This window comes from Callionymus lyra, chromosome 9 (genome assembly GCF_982586985.1).
Source record: "Callionymus lyra chromosome 9, fCalLyr1.hap1.1, whole genome shotgun sequence".
Classification (NCBI taxonomy): domain Eukaryota; kingdom Metazoa; phylum Chordata; class Actinopteri; order Syngnathiformes; family Callionymidae; genus Callionymus; species Callionymus lyra.
Window position 1 is genome coordinate 8,607,829 of NC_141826.1, and position 17,159 is coordinate 8,624,987.

At 40.1% G+C, this 17,159-nt stretch overlaps 1 protein-coding gene across 1 annotated transcript in view; it reads right to left on the reverse strand.

Annotated features, from left to right (window-relative positions):
• Positions 1-17,159, reverse strand: part of efnb1 (ephrin-B1) — an 89,418-nt gene that overhangs the window by 3,679 nt on the left and 68,580 nt on the right. Inside the window, exons 3-4 of the mRNA XM_087798405.1 lie at positions 16,116-16,208; positions 5,380-5,487 (exon numbers count right to left, since the gene is read on the reverse strand). Of these exons, the coding sequence (XP_087654531.1) occupies positions 5,380-5,487; positions 16,116-16,208 (201 nt within the window). The remainder of the gene's footprint in view (positions 1-5,379; positions 5,488-16,115; positions 16,209-17,159) is intronic.

A 17,159-nucleotide genomic window follows, 5' to 3' on the forward strand; every position in this document is an offset into this window, starting at 1 on the left:
ACCTCCTGGTCCCCGGTCTATACGAACACTGAGACTCATAAAGACGTGCTTTATTTAAACTGTTTGGCCTTTAGTCCACATGCAACCTCTCTAATATAAACGGATACTTTAAAAATTCCCTCCGGGGCGCAGAGATGTTGTCGGAGCCGGGGACGTGCGTGTAGAGTAACGGGTTAAACCCGAGGACGGTTGGCATTTATGTCGTCGTACCACAAGCTGTTTTCCGAGCCGTTTGCCCAGTTTTGAGGAGGAGAATATTTATTGGAAGTAGCAAATTCCTATACTGTGACTCGAACCCACATAACCCAGAATTCGCAGTTCATGATGTTGAGCTTTCCAAAGAGAGTTTCGTCTACTCGTAATTTCAGTCGTGACTTTTTTCAAACTGGATTTTACAATAATACAATAGACTTCAATGGAAGAGTGGATTTTTACAAATGAGTCATTTATAAATAACCATATTTAAATGGAGACGTGAGGACGATGTTCTGCCCAGGAACAGCCTACGAGAGGTCAAAACATAGAAAATACACACAATTATCATCTACTTACAGTATGTTAATGTATGTTAATGTTTTTTCTTTTCTTGTCTTTTATGAATATGCTTAAGCACTGTAAGCCTTATTTCATTAAGACTTTATTAGGACCTTTTTAGGAAGATAAATTACATCTTTAATACCAGATGGTTTCAGTCTTTAGTTAGGACAACCTTGAAGGAATTCAAGCCTCTCGACATCAAGAGTTGATCTAAAAACATGTTTTTGTATCGATTAAAAAAAAAAATCTCTTTTCATATATTTAATTCCAAAATTTGATTTATTCCTTTGTTTAAAAGTCAACCCTTCCAAGCAGAATAACAGTTTGGCCGAGTTTGCTTTTCAAATCCGTCACAGCTGGAAGTGTAATTGAATATCCCTGATCCGTCCAATCAAATGAGAGGCAGATTTTTAAATATCTGTCTAATTGTATTCACCACTGTGACAGCACCTCCTCTTTCATTTCCTCTGCCGTTCGCCTTTTTTCGTCAGCACGAGATCGTCTCCGTCTCACACGAACACATGCGAACTTGATCAGTGTTGTTTCTTTGGTCCACATTTAAATTGGTTTTACAGCTGAAGATTTATAACTGATGGGCCCCGACCGGCGTGAAATACTTTCCAGAGTCACGACTGTGTAGCGAGTTCACTTTTCTTCTTCCAAAAAAAAGGGGGGAAAAGGGAGAAATTCTCTGTTATCTCTGTCCGGGAATTGATGTTGACATCTACTTCATCCGTCTAAGTGACTTCTGCCACTGTTCCCCTCCAATGACGTTGTCATCTTAAGCCCCGCAGACGGCGCAGGCTAATGGTGACAGCGGAAGACCAGATTACACATTTCCAAAACAGCCTCAAAAGAAGTCACATGAATGGCGGGGGAATGAGAAGTGAGCGGCGTCAGGCTGGTGACGAGTCAGCGCCGCCGTCTGTGCTCTTGTGATTCTGCGTCGATTGACTGATCACATCCCTGTTTGCTCCGCAACATTGATGTAATCTAATTGGATTAACTCAATCAAAAAAAAAATGGAAAGCCTCTGAATGAAATCTGCAGTTGTCAGTCAGTGCGAGCGAGCGAGCGAGCGAGGGAGATCGCTGCCTTGATAAAAAAAAACGAGGGGAAAAGTTGTATGTCAAGGCCGCAGTTGCAGATATGAAAAAAAAAAAAGCGAGGCGGGCATATCTGAACATCTGATTTTGTTTTATCCTTTTGTCTGAGGGGCTCCGAACAGGGGGAGTGAGCCGTTACGGGAGGACTGGCTGCTCTGGTGACTGAAATCTGAGGAGAACCAAATCTGTTTTCCATGTATGCAGGCAGCTGCTGCCAAAGAACGACACCCCCCTGCCCGCCTTCCCCTCCTCTTACGCCCTCCACTCACACACACCACTACAACCTCTTTACTGTCCGTGACCCTCCTCGCCCGCCCTGACACGGACACAAACACATTATATCTCCGGAGACTGTCATCCCCACTAATGACTCTGTCTCCACGCCCGGCTAGCCGCCTCACACTAAACCACTTGTTGAGCGGCGGGTCGCTGTTATCGCCGACGATGACATCACTGAAGGCTACCGGTTCGACTCTGTATCTGGGAAATCAGAGTCCGGAGGAATTTTTTTTTAAGGGGGTTGGCAGGTTTGGTCGAAAATCTGTCAGGAAGTCTCATTCCTGAAATATCTGTCCTTCTTCCAGACATCCATTACTCCTCAACAATTCATCTCGCAAAGAGTTATCCTGAGTCATTCATTCACTTTTTCATCTGCCCGTCTTGTTGCCAAGTTTTCCTGAGCAATGCTTGACCCATTTATATTTTGTTCTGGTGTCCTCTAACAATTTCTTCTATGGATGTTGCCAAAGACTCTCCTCCCCGACTTTAATGAGTCAGAAACAATTTAGTGAAATTTTAACTCACTATAATGAGCACCATCAATGAAAGACTCTTTTGAGATCATAAGGCGTATTTTGAAAGCCTTGAGTTTGAAGTGCATGTACCTTAACTGGTCTCCTTTTGGGATCCTCTTACACTTTCCATAATATTATGTCGAAGCACAGTACCTATAATGTATTACAATGTGAGGTTACGTAGTAAAATTCTGCAAGGATCTGTAGTGTCACTCCTTGAGGAACTATAGTTCTATTGGTAAGGATCTGAAGTATTACTCCAGGGGGATCCGTAGTTCTACTCGGTGAGGATCTGAAGTATTACTCCATGAGGATCCATAATTTTACTCAGCAAGGATCTCAAGTATTACTCTGTGAAGATAAATAGTTCTACTTCACCAGAATCTGTAGTATTACTCCATGAGGATCCATAGTTCTACTCAGGGGGGATCTGAAGTATTACTCCATGAGGATCCATAGTTCTACTTGCATGGATCTGAAGTATTACTCCATGAGGATCCATAGTTCTACTCGGTGAGAATCTGAAGTATTACTCCATGAGAATCCATAGTTCAACTCGTGAGATTCTGAAGTATTACTACAAGAGGAACAATAGTTCTACTCGGCGAGGATCTGTAGTATTACTCCATGAAGAACCATAGTTCTACTCAGCGAGGATCTGAAGTATTACTCCTTGAGGATCCATAGTTCTACTCGGTGAGGATCTGAAGTATTACTCCATGAGGATCCATAGTTCTACTTGGTGAGGATTTGAAGTATTACTCCATGAGGATCCAAAGCTCTACTCGGTGAGATCTGAAGTATTACTCCATGAGGATCCATAGTTCTACTTGGTGAGGATTTGAAGTATTACTCCATGAGGATCCAAAGCTCTACTCGGTGAGGATCTGAAGTATTACTCCATGAGGAACTATAGTTCTACTTGGTGAGGGTCTAAAGTATTACTCCATGAGGATCCATAGTTCTACTCTGCGGGGATCTGTAGTATTACTCCTTGAGGATCCATACTTCTACTCGGGGAGGATCTGAAGTATTAATCCATGAGGATCCATAATTCTACTCGGTGAGGATCTGAAGTATTACTCCATAAGGAACCATAGTTCTACTCTGCGGGGATCTGTAGTATTACTCCTTGAGGAATATTAGTTCAGTATTAATCCGTGATGTTCCGTAGTCAATTCTAAAATGAGAGTAAATTCTAAAATGCTTTGCAGTGCAGATTTTAAGTGTGCCTGATAGTCCTAAAAATACAGTATTTCCAAAGTATATCGACACGCACAAGTCTAATCTGCAATGTACATCTGTTTTCGGTATAATTCTCTTTGGACTGGTTGAAATCTGTCCATAAAAGGGTTGTAAAAAACGGGCGAGGTGGTTGGGTGAACCTCACAAAGCTATAAATTCAAGCACTGACTCAATCAATTGTTCTCATCTATGACTTCCCAGACACGTCGAAGCCATAAAGTCTCTTCTGCGGATGAGCTCGGTATGAAGCTGAAAAGTAAGTGGAAAAGTTGAGTCTCAGGTGAGAAGTAAAAAAGGAAGCAGAAATAGCCTCTTTGAGTGGGAAAGTGTGGGTGAGAAGAGCAAACAAGGAGGCTCACACGAATCCTCTGTCCATCTGCAAGTCTAATGAGTTTTTAAAAATATATCAAATGTCTTTCAGTCTCTCTGGGTGCAACATTTGTGCTTGAATAAGTAATTGGGACGGGAAACCAGTATACACCTCCTGCTTTTGGAGCGCAGCACGCGAAAAGACGGCTGTTACGTGAGAAAAATATTAATTTATTTAGTCGGTTCAGAGCCGTGGTCATCGGAAGAAGAAGAAGACACTTAGGAGAGTTCGCTACGTCTGACTCAAAAGAAAAAGACGACAAGATTTTGTTGTTTTCAATTGGATTCACTCAATTATGTCGATCAAATGAGTAGTTTTTGTTTTGTTCATTGGATCGGATGCAATGTTTTCAAAGAACATGAAATAAGGCCTTTGGCAGAGGTATGTTCTGTCTCAGTGCTTTTCTAGTTGCATAAATATTCTATTTGATATTTACTTCTTGTTTTGAAAAGATCAAAAGGCTGAAACTAAATGAATAAAAGTTGCACATGAGCACCAGCTTTTAAGCTAAGATGGCATCTATATTCTCCCCATCTTTGTGTGGGTTTACTTCGGGTACTCACAGTCGAAAAACATACAGAGGTCGATCCAATCTCCTAAATTGCCCAACATTTAAGAAAACATGCTAAATAATTGTTTTCATTTACTTTTTTTTTAATATTGTGAGCTATTGTGTCAATAGGGGGCGCTGCGGTCTATCATCATTAGATAGGGTGAGAGGTAAGGGACACCCTGGACAGGTTGCCAGTCTGTGACATTTACTAAAGACATCAATTAACCTCTAAGCTGTCTGGCTATGGGAGTAAACCAGTGTGTCAAATACAGGCAACTTTTTGAGGACGGGACCCAAGTTCGCTCCACATCTCAGTCGCCTGGAGGTAAGAGTCGGAAGCCTATATTTATTTGAAACGTTGTCAGCAGCTTCTGGACAGGATTGCCGTCCAATTTTAGCTTTTGCAGATGTGACGGCGTTCCCGAAGCTCCCGGTTGATAAAATTCATGGGCAAATCAATCCCTTTCGCGATGGGTTTTCACTTTGCTGGGCGGGGTCCTGCGATGCTCTGCCTTGAAGCGAGCATTATTGTATTCACACTGACTCACTGACGCCCACCACCCCCCCCACCTCACAAAAGAAAATCAAACGATGGCCCGGAGCGCTAAAATATAATGCACACTTAGCACAACTATGACTTTTATTTGCTTCTTTTCAAGCTTAACGTGACTAATTATCAGAGGATCGCTCCGGGCTGTGAATATTTGTCCCTTTTTCCCGCCACGTTTATTCTACTGATAGATTTGCTTTTCGACATTCTCCGAGCTTACTCACCAGAGTTCCCCGGTACCACGGGTCCGATTTGACCGGGATCAGGAGGACTTTGAGTGACATCTGGTATGGCGTTGTCTTCATCCTGCGTCGGGTTGCCTGAATTCGGGACTGCGGGAAACAACGAAAAAAACAGACACAAAAGGAGTCAGCCTTGGGGCGATGACAATGACTTGATCTCCTACAAGGATGCATTTGTTGTTGTTATCGCGATATCTTTTCAAAAACAGACACAAGGTTATCTTTCGCATGTGCTGAAAGCATCTCGGAGCGCCGCCGAAAAAAAAAAAAGAAGGGGAAGGACGCGTCTGTGAAACACAGCTGTATCCCTGTCCTGTCGTAAAAAATGAGCTCACATCTACATCAGCGGCTCCTTCAGCAAACACTCAGACAAGCATTTCCAACACTGACACATTCACGAGTGCCAGACACACACACGCCCGCACACACACCTCCGCTATACTTATACAATACACTTAGGCGAGGCAGAATGAGGGTAAAGTAGTTATATATTAACTTTTTATTGTTCTACATTATTCATCACGTTAAAAGGCCATAATATGTCTTATTTATTGCTCCGGCTTTAACTCGGCTGAGAGAAGGCACACTTGTGAGGAGGAGAGGACGGGAGGACAGGAAAAAGGCGAGTGAGGAGGGGGCCCGAGTCGGCGCTGAGGGGAATGTAAAGGAAACAGATAGTTTATCTGTCTGACTCGTGTGATTTCTGCACACACTTTGAAGTCTTTGTGCGGTTCAGACCGGTGGGTCCGCGGCGTTTACGAGGCAGACGAAGGGCAGTTATAAACCATTAGCTTGAGCCGGCCGGTGGGGGGTGGGCGGGGTGGGGGGGATTCTGCTGCGAGCTATCAGATCCTCCACCGGCATCTGCAGGAGGGCCTGACAAGAGAGGAGGGCGGTATTACATCCTAAGTCTGTTTCTCTAATCCGGTTTGACTCATTAATAGATGGATTGATTCATGGCTGATGTTGAGGAAGGACCACCTATAAAACAAACACCACTCCATCCTGTAATAAACCGGCATCAATCCCTCGGACAGACGCCCAAGGACGTTGCCACGTTGATGGAAAAGGCTGATGTTTAAATGTAAATGTGTGTAAACGTTGTAAATTAAGAAAATCCGTTTGACTAGTTCTGCAGTAAAACCTCATCAGTTGAGGTTTGAACTACACAAGTAGTCAAAATATTTGACAGTTTGAGTCAAGGGTTGAAAATTGTGTATATTTAGCGAACTTTCCGCAACAGGAAGTGCGAGTCTGATTGCAACAGAGACTTAAATTGTATCATTTGTGTGTTTCTTTCCTTAAAAACTAAGTCTCAAGTCTTTCTGTTATTGTTGGGATCCATAATCTCTGTTCCTTATCTTAAACACTGACATATTGACGAGTCACATTATCAACATTTGATTTCCTTTATTCTTCCCACATTGTGGAAATTTCCAAACAGCAGTCCAAAATGGATCTACTTTTGATTTTGAACCAACAATCCTGAGGGCCACATCAAATGACTTGGCAGACCAGATTTTGACTAATCTTAACCAGTTGATTACTTTATCCGTGACTCAAACAAACCCAATAATGTTTCATTTTTGGTTTAAATATTTAAATAAAAGAACAACTGTTTCTTGTTCAAATGTGGTTTACGAAATATTAAATTAAGAGATATTCTAAATAATTAGAGAAGCCACAAACTGAACTAACCAACTTTGGTGTAGTTCTGTGTTTAATAAAAAGAGAAATGTGTATTGATCTACACATTTCTGATGCATATTTCTTCAAAATAAGTCTTAAATATTTCTATGATGACTCTTAATCATAACGGCATATGGATAAACTTGCCGAACATCCATTTCCGATTCAGTCTTTTTTCTAGATAAGACCAGGATAAAACTCTACATCTGGTCCCATGTTCACCTTGTGGCCTGAGAACCCTTTAAAGGAGTGAACCACCGTAACTGAACTGAACTTTCCATGACACACAGTGTCTTGCATATGACTGTCTTCCTCATGACCTTTGGAACAGCTAATTTAGAGGCATGACGTGAAGGAGAGACTAAATATACAATCATAAAACACATCATTTCCTAAGAGAAGTGACTCAAGCGCATCCGGAAAATGTTGAAATTGAGGAAGAGACTTTAGCGTTTTTGAGTACAGTTAGCTTTACTAGCAAGATTACAGCTCAGGATTCCTGTTATCTCGAGAGCTCAAAGCATAAGTGTGGGTTCCAGACTCGTTCAGCTGCCTTTTCTTGTCATTTTCAGATGTTCTGTTTACAACATCAACCTCTTCACGTTGGCAAGCACCGACCCCCGGATGAAACGGCGTGTAATGAAAGAGGGGGGGAAGCAAGGAATGACATCAACTTCTTGGCAGCGCCTCCGTTTTCGTTCCTAAATCACACCATTAACAGATCGATCTCTCCGTCTGCTTCTCGTGGACGTCCGGCTGAGTCGTCCATCTCTCTCCGAGCTGATTGGCGCAACAGAGGAGGATCTGGAAAAACCCGTCGTGTGTCGTCAATAATTGATGAGCGACGACAGGGGTGAGAAGTGGGAACAACTCGCGCAATTGGCGGACGATATATACGAGAGGACACGCCGATCTGATTCGCTCGTCGCTGTGTTGTCAACCACTGAGCATGTGCAGGGAGCGTTCTAATGTTCTGACCCATTTTTTTCTGTGTGTACCGCTGACATTTCCCTTAGCTATGCAGACAGCAACTACCTCAGAACTGCCAAGCCGCCAGAAGGAGGGTGAAGGCGGGCGGGGGGGGGGGGAGGAGAGAGGGCGAGCGAGGGCTGGGAGAGACGGTGATCGAGCGACAGCGGGGAGAGAAAGTGGAGTCCTTGCGTGCAAAGCCGTGAGTCGACATATTACTAATGAGCACGCTGACATGATGTGGTGGAGCTCGGCAACGTTGGATGAGTCGAGAAAAAAAAAAAGAAACGCCTCGCACTTCTTCCTCGATCAATTCTTCTTCCCTGAGACAATGGGCGGTTACGGTTACAATTAAATCTGGACGTGTAAGCCGCTTAAATTCACACACACAAAAGAGAATAACAGCTCAAGAAAGAGCGCATATGGAAGGGAGGATGTATGAGATCCATAGAGCAAAGTGCAGAGGAGTGTGAGCAGACATATGGGGGGGATCTTGGGCACTTGGCTACGAGGATTGTTGGCATTCAGCAGCGGAGACGGAGGAAGTGAGGTTTTAACACAATGGAGGGAGAGGTCAGAGCGGAGCCCTGGTTTTTTAATGTGCTCGCTTTATAAAACACATCGCATGCCAACGGGCGGAAGCTCCCGACTCAAAGCTATTGATTCGGTTTTCCAGGACACAGTTGGTATCGTGAGATTGGATGTTTCAACGGCACAGCAATCAGATCGATGGGATTGTTATCCGACTAATCAGTCGCGTTTAGTCACAGCGGTTTGTTTGTTTCCATTTCTTTTTTTAATCATGTACCTGGTATTATACACCATTTCATTAAAATGAGTACGCTTTATGCTTCAATACCCATAAGATACCTTTAATCTTGTTCTGAAAAATATATATTTTTGTCTATTAAGGTGATACAAAAGTTTAACAAAATGTGAGACAAAGACCAAAATTTTTATTATTTATAAAGTCCTCAACTAGCCTGCAGTCTCCGTTTTTTAATCCTAGAATTCTAATTTTGGCAGAAAGAATCTTTGTGGTTTGTGTACAAAAACATTATCCTTTATTTGTTCTCCTTGTCCTCCAACTGCTTTTTCATCCATCATCGCATTCCCTTCATTTATTTTTTCAGAATTTCCAGATTAAATGTGGACATTTGCGATCTTTACTAGCTAGAAAAACAACCTTGAAACACATTCCTTACCATGGGTTACAATATATACTTTAAATCACTATTTAATTTGTAATTTTTAATATTTTATTTTATTGCGGTCCACACAAGTTAAGTTAGGGGGCCAGATTTGGCCCCCAAGCCATGAATTTTGAAGTCTTACTATAAGCCTTTTTTCAACAAGTTCTCTTAAGAGATGTCTGATCTCAAAAGCTGCTTCAAAAATTAATAATTTCAATTTTATTTCAGGTAAAAATATAATTGAAGTTCTCTGTAACTATCGCTGTCAAGTTGTGGTTAAGATGAGAAGTTTCCTGAGGTGAAGGATTTTCATCACGTACATTTAACTGTAGAAAAGTTCTTAGTCATCCAAGAGAGTCTCAGAGTAGAACTGCTGCTCTTTTGTTTATGCAGAATCCAGGTGAGATGTCGAGAGACATGCTTCAGACTCGGTATTCTAAGAGAAGATGCAGAAAAGGTCTCTGAAGGGAAGGAAGTCTGGATGAATATCAGAGAGGAATTAAAAAAATATATTGTACAAGTTTGATCATATCACAGTGGTCTGAGCATAAACCATGATTTCTTAACTCCTCGTAACGTATTTCTTATCTGTCGTTATTCTCTGGACTGTTCTTACTCGATTGTTCTTTCGCCAGGAAAGAGGTTCTCCGTGACACTTTAATACGGCGGTTATTTACATAACATCGCAGCAGAGCTCGTGGCGTCAAACGACCTTGAGTGTCGCTGGAGTCGATTTTTTTTTTTTGGAAGGTGGAGAAGACGGGTCAGCTGAGGAATTGAAAATGCGGAGAGATTTAATAATGAATGTCGCTCGCCGTGACCTCAGCAGGTTTAAAGAACAAAAGACCGAACGGTGGTCGACTGTTTTGAATACTTGAGGAGAACATGTTACGAGATGACAACAACAAATAAGTCTGTCATCATGAATTAATGAAAACTCCTGGTGTTGTAATTTATGTTTGATGACATTCACGTGAAGACATTGTGACTGTCGTGAACAAACATTTCTTATCCAGTATTTATCTCTCAGGTGACACGATAAGCGATGCCAAAAGTAGGCGATGGGGGTCAGAATCCACAGCAGACATCTTGCAAGAAGATGATCCAGACTCTTGCTACAATAACAGAGCCTTAAATGAGCGTGTCAGACCTCACATGCAGAACTGACTGGAGGGCAAGTTCATGGAAGCACCAGGGAGGAGCGTCTGACGGCTCGCTCTGCTATTAAAATGGAGAATCTGTTCTCTTTAAAAAAATCAAAAAAAAAAATCATCCAGCAGTAAAGAGTAAAAAATGACAATCATGTGCCAAATTAAAGAAAGCTTCTACATCTCCGGATGAAATTGTGAACGGAGGCGAGATGTTTTATTCAAATTGTTTCGATCAGTCAACATTTCAAATGACGGCGACGTCTCGCTGCACAATTTATTATTTTCTCATCAACTTTCAAGCGAAGAATATTGATGCGCCAGACTATCCAGCTCTCACTCTATGGTGGCAGAACTTGGGGATTATCTGCAAATGTATTAAAACCGTGAACTGAATTTAATATTAAATTATTAGACAACTTAGACAATAGTTTGAACACTGGCTTGCTAGAAACAAGTTTGCTTTATTTTAATTGAACTATTGTATTGTTAAAACATCACAAATTAAATGTATAGCAAAACTATGAAGCTAGCTGACATGCTATAAGTGATGCTAATTAAACTGGCTAGCTAGTAAACTAGAAAAGGTAAGTAATTGCTGCCATTAATTCATGCTAGCAGCAAAACATACATTTAGATTTAACAGTCCTGATGTTAGCCTGTTAGCTTGTAGCTCTTTTGGCAAAACATTTCGTTATTAATTCCAATCCCATCTCAATGCTTAATGAATTCAGCAACAACGCTAAAGTACCTTCCAAAACCCCGAGCTACATGAAATGCTAACAGTGCTAACCAGCCAAAACGGTTAATATTGACTTCTATTGAATTAAGTTAAATTAGCCGCTTAACTGACTTCTTTTTCTCAATAATTATTATTTGGTTTGGATAAACAAAAGATCTTTAGCCTTAAGGCAAACGCCAAAGAATACATTAAGTATTTTATTTGGCACATAAATCACTCTTTCTTGCCCAAGTCAACAATACAATGCTAACAAATATCAATTTGTATCTAACGAACTTTGTTGCTAATATTAATTCTTCATCAGCCATTTAACAAACCAAAGTGCTACCAACAGATAGCATACCTTTTGAAAATACTTAAACACAAATCAAACTTTAATTCAGGCATAAATATGCAACACTTATACTTTATACTTGAGTCAGTTTGACCCATTTACAAGTTGCTGGCTTTGATTGATCAGATGCTGTCAACATGACAAAGTCAATAAACAAACGAGTGATATTACTCCTCGGAAACGTCACGCAGCCGGAAAATGAAGCGTTCCTTCCATTTCCCCTCCTCAAATAATTACCGCCTGAATGGACACATGCATCAAAAACTCTCTCTGCAGGAATAGATTTTTCGGGGTGGCGGCGGCACGGCCATCAGAATCTTTTTCGTCAAGGTTTTTAGGGCGCATTGATTGTGAGTGACAGTTGGTTCCAGACCATTTTTTGGGGGGGGGTTGCGGGGGGGGAATGAGCGCTAGGTCTGGCGAGTTTCAGCCGTTAGCAACACACCCAGGAGGAAGTTTCCCCCCTAGAAACTTTCTCTCACTTTCAACTTTCATTAAAGTGAGTTTGGGGATTTGTTTTCCTGGCGTTTAATAATTCAGCGAGGAAGTCTGTGTCTCCTGCACTCATCCAGCACGCCTTGTTGCAGCTCGGTTAGATGCTACAATTGACCTACATGGAAAGATAATGCAGCGACTGTCTGTGTGTGTAACGGCTGTTGTTGGTTTACTTTCTCGCCGGAGCTGCCGAATTAGATCCGACTCAAAAAGCGCGCTAGCATCGGCTTGTTAGCTTCTCCCGCATCAACCGGGCAGGATGCGCCGCTGTCATAGCGAGATGTCAACATTTCTATATTCGCAGACAGGCCTACAAACAAACAGATTTCCAAGTTTCTTCTTTTTTTTTTTTTTTCCCCAACCAACAATCCGCCGCCTCCATGAGTCGGGATTCATCAGCGAGGGCAGCCCTCGGGTCTAATTTAAGAGTCCGTTTGGGTCGAAAACCGTCGACGCCGGTTCTGTTTATAGAGCAACACATCTGTGTACGGCGCGCTGTCAAACGCCAGGATATGGATGTTCACATGTTGAGTTAAGAGTGTATCACAAAATGAAACGTATGATGCAAACCAAATGTTTTGTCCAAGGATATCCAAACAAATCTAGCTTGTTTACGTTTAGCATTTTTAGATGGCGTACCCCGGAGCGCGCGCTCGCATCAATTTCAAACAACATCTTCGCTCTGTGATTGCTTTAGAAAAACAGGCCGCGGGATTTATTGTTGGGTTCCTCCGCTGGAGACTGTTTTTGCAGTGTCGGGGCTAATTTTTTGGACAGGATGCGGGGGAGAGGGGGTTCGTAGTTTAGTGACCTTAAGAGCGCTTCTTTTTTTTTGCAGATGATGTCCGACTGGCCGTGACCTTCTGGTTAACTTAGCGGTGGCCTATCACGCGAGAAAGTTTTCCCATCGATCAACTTCAAAGTTGTACCTAATATGCACGAATAGTCGCCGATATTTATAGACGCAATCTTACGTATAATAGTAAATGCTAGTTAGGATCGACGATAAATTAGCGAGAATCTAAAAGTTGAATTAAGCCTACTAATAATGGCAACCTAATAATTTATTTAATAACAACAAATATATTTATAGCTTAGATGTCATATTTTTGAAATACAAGCTAGGTGCTAGCATAGCACTCACCGCTAAGATGAATGATAAGGCAATTTCTACATAACAGAAAATATAGGAATCAATGTGTTAGCTATTTGTTCTTTAAAATAAAATAGCTAAAGAAAATGTAACTAGTTTTAAATTCAGATTAACTTAATCTGAATTTAAAGAATATAAAAGGTAGTTAAAACTAGTTACAGTTAGTTTTAAGCTTCAGCTATGATAGATGAAATGCTAACTTGCTAATTCCCTTTTTTTGCTGATAAAAAAGACTGTTAAACAATTGTAAACAATAACAATAAATAGGTTCAATAAAAAAATACAATCAAAAATCTCATTTGAAACGTCAAAACAGCAAATAATTTTGTACTTCTGTAATTTACTTTAAAAGATATCCAACCTTAAAGTTGAGTGATTGTTAACTTTTTCTTGTGGGATACACAAAAAAAACACAGGCTACATTTGAGACAAAGATTTCCTTTTTAGAAAATATTTTCATTTTCTGATGCACAAACAATCCTTCATCTCACTAGTGTTTCCGGACAAGTGAAGGACAAGAAACCATTACAGTAAGAGCTTTTAAACAGTACTCAAGTAAAAAAAAGAAAAGGTTTTACTAAAGGATGATGAAAGTTTTATTACATTTATTTTGAAGTTTCTCTTCATGTACTTCCATCATTTGTTCATATTTCAAATGGGTTTAAGATACAAGTGGATTAGCATCAGAATGTGAATTCATGACTAAAAACCTATTTGAAGTGGGCTTTTTTTTTCTTTTTTAAACAAGTTGTTCTGTTTTCCTTTGGCACATGTGACACATCAATTTCACAATCTGTAAATATAATCCATCACAGTGATTACAAAGTTTCCAGACAAAATAATCAGATGAAAACAAAAGAGCCTGAAGACTGAACGCAGCAAAAAGAATGTCCCCCTGCCGTGTAACTCAAACCATTTGTTTTCAGGAAATGAATTTTAAATTTGGAAGATAAAAAAAAAGAGAAAGAAGTTTACCTCAGCTGAACTCCGACATTTGTGAGCGTTTAGCTGGGCTGTGTGTGGCACCGCCTGTTCTAAGATGGAGGCCGGGCGGAGCCGCCTGGTTCTCTCCAAAACCATTTGAGGATCAGACGAGATTTAAACACAATAGTTTGCTTTTTTTTTGGTTAAATGTTTGTGAGGATCCAGCGACACAAGTGCAACAGAAATCGGTGGAAATTTGGGGGGATTTAGCTGCAGAGGGCTGAAAAACAATATGTGAGTGATTATGAATTATATATGACAGCAGCCTTGTGATCAATAAAATGTGTTTTCTGGATTTTGGTAACCCCTCGGTGGAGTTCAGCCGTAGACGATGTCATACGCTGCACTTTTAAGAGGCACTCAGGATTTATGGAACAAAGGAAAATAGAACAAATGACTGTCAAGTGTTTTTTTAAGAGTGTTTTAAACACACTTAATGCTGCTTTTCTTTTTTTTTTTTAAATGTCACTCTTCTATTTAATCATCTGAGAATAAAAGTTTTTCACAAGAATATTTTAATAATAAAATTCAAAATGTTGTTATTCATCTTTTGATTTTACTGAAAGTAATATAAATGATTTTTTAAATATATTTTTGTAGGCTACTTGTATCAGTTTGATCACCTTAACCCTTGTGTTACCTCAGGGTCAAGGTGACCCGAAGGCCCAAAAACAAATGTAATGGTTAAGATGAACCTCAATCACTGCATATGTATTTCTGGAAGCCAGGGAGGTCGTTCACCTTGACCCAAAAGCAACGCAAAGGATTAAACAATTACATTTGTTTTCAGGCAGTTGGGTCACCTTGACCCGAAGGCCCGAAAACAAATGTAATTGTTAAGATTAACAACTTCAATCCCAGTCAAGGGTTAAAAAATATATTGATTTTAATGCATTTTCTCTTGCATATTTTAAAATTCTTTGATTTGGGTTCATTGATTGAATTGTCATCACAATAATAAATACATTTAATTATTCAAATGGGTTCAAATGAGGTAAAAAGACAACAATTGATGTTTTTATTTTGAGAGAACACAATAGTTGTGACAAACATTGTATTCCATATGATTTCGATTTTTTTTAAATAGAATTTGGATAAAAAAAAGGTTCTCTCCATATTCAACAAACTTTTTTCTTTATTTTTTACATCCATTTAATGACTTTTTATTCAACTTTTTAGCAGCAGTGTTTGTCCAACGACTCCCAGCTGTTGCAACAAACCATATGTCAGTGTTTTCTTGTAGCCTTGCATACTTTTGGTTTCCTCCTACGAATGTTTAACGCCGATCTTTATCTTTATTTTAAAAAGTGGGTGCGAGCAGGAATGGAGGCTGCAAGTCTGACCTTATTAAAAAAAGTAGTGCGCATGTCTCAGGTAATTGAGGTTAGCATAATTCAGACGTTCATTTAGGACACGGAGCGGCAAAGCGACGTCACTTTTAATAAGACTCCGAGTGAAGGGCGTTCATTAAAAACGGCGACATGTGCTCAAATGACTTAATTAAATAACGTATTCATGCAGCCTGTATTAAAAAACAACAGTACAAAAGTTCCCTTATTTCTTCTACATCAGCCTCCACTTCATTTTCCACATCATCATTAGTCATATTTGTGGACTTGGCTTGAGGCGAGGCCTGCAAATAGATTCCCTGCTCTCCACCGACGGCATCCTGACGACATTTTGCTCGTTAAAAAATTCCACAATATATTAAGAAGACCTCGGTCTGACCCTTTATTTTTACAATATGAAAATTTACAGCCGTCCATTTAATAAAAACTTCAGATAACAATCACCATAAAGGGGGGAGTCGTGTCAGACGGCGATGGGTTTTATCTGCCAAATAAAGCAGGGTGTGTGTGTAAATATGTGTGCGGTGTTTTTGTAACACCGGCACTGTCACACCGGCGCACGGCAGTGATAGATGAAAATGTCACACCAAAGTGAAATATGGCTTTGAGGCAGCAGCCGCTGTATTGTGTTCTCACATGTGAGCCGAGTGCACGTTTTTTACCTTGTCCGACTTTCATGATGACTTTCATGGCTCGGCTCTTGCACACGCCTCCTTCCCGGTTCTCCAGGCCTTCCACCGTCCCGTTGGAGGTGGCTGTGGAAAGAGGGGGAGAAAGAGAGCGGGGGTCAGGTGAAGAAGGGGGGAAAAGAAGAGGAGAGAAAATGACACACCGGTTAATGAGCATGTCCAGAACGCACCGGACGAATCAATATTTACGACAAGCAACTGATTAGGCGTTCCAGTGATTAGCCGCTCTCGCCCTCCATCAAGCGCCGGCGCCTCGCGTCGGAATCTCTCATTAACGCGATCAAGTTGAGGCAAGTGGATGGAACAGCCTTTTAAGTGTTTGCTCGCTGGTTTTTTTTTTTACTCCCCAACCACGTTTTTTTACTGTCAAAAAGTCAATGCGAGTTGAAGAAGGAGTCCATCAAGTGCACATTCTCTCACCAGATCAACATTTTTAAAACTGCATTCTTGATGTTACATTTTTAGACATCTTTTCCATTAAATAAATGAATAAATATAGATGCAACTAATTATTATTTTGGCAGTACCTTTGTTAACATTTTAAGCAACTTAGAAAAGTGTAATAACAAAAATTAAAAAAAAATCCACTACTTAAAAAAAAATATTAGATTTATTGAACATTTTTACAAAATGTATATTTAATATATTTTGAATAAATTAAGTAGAAATGTTAGAAATAATAATCATTTGTTCATGTCAAATGAACTATTTATTTCTATTTTCTACGGTTTTATTATTTGTTGCTTGTGGTGAAAAGCTTGGTTTTGATGTTTTTATTTATAGATATGAATTAACCTTTATTCTACTTAATGTCTTAATACTGGGGTTTGCTTGTTGTCTGTGTTTTTTTTTAAATTAATAATTATTATTATTAGTAGTAAAGTTATAATACTATTATTAATATTAACAATATTGTTATTATTATAGGTAGTAAAAGTAGTAAGATTACATATATTGTTCTCTTGTTGTTCTCCATATTTCTGTAGTTTTATTAAAACTTGTAGTTGTATATAATTT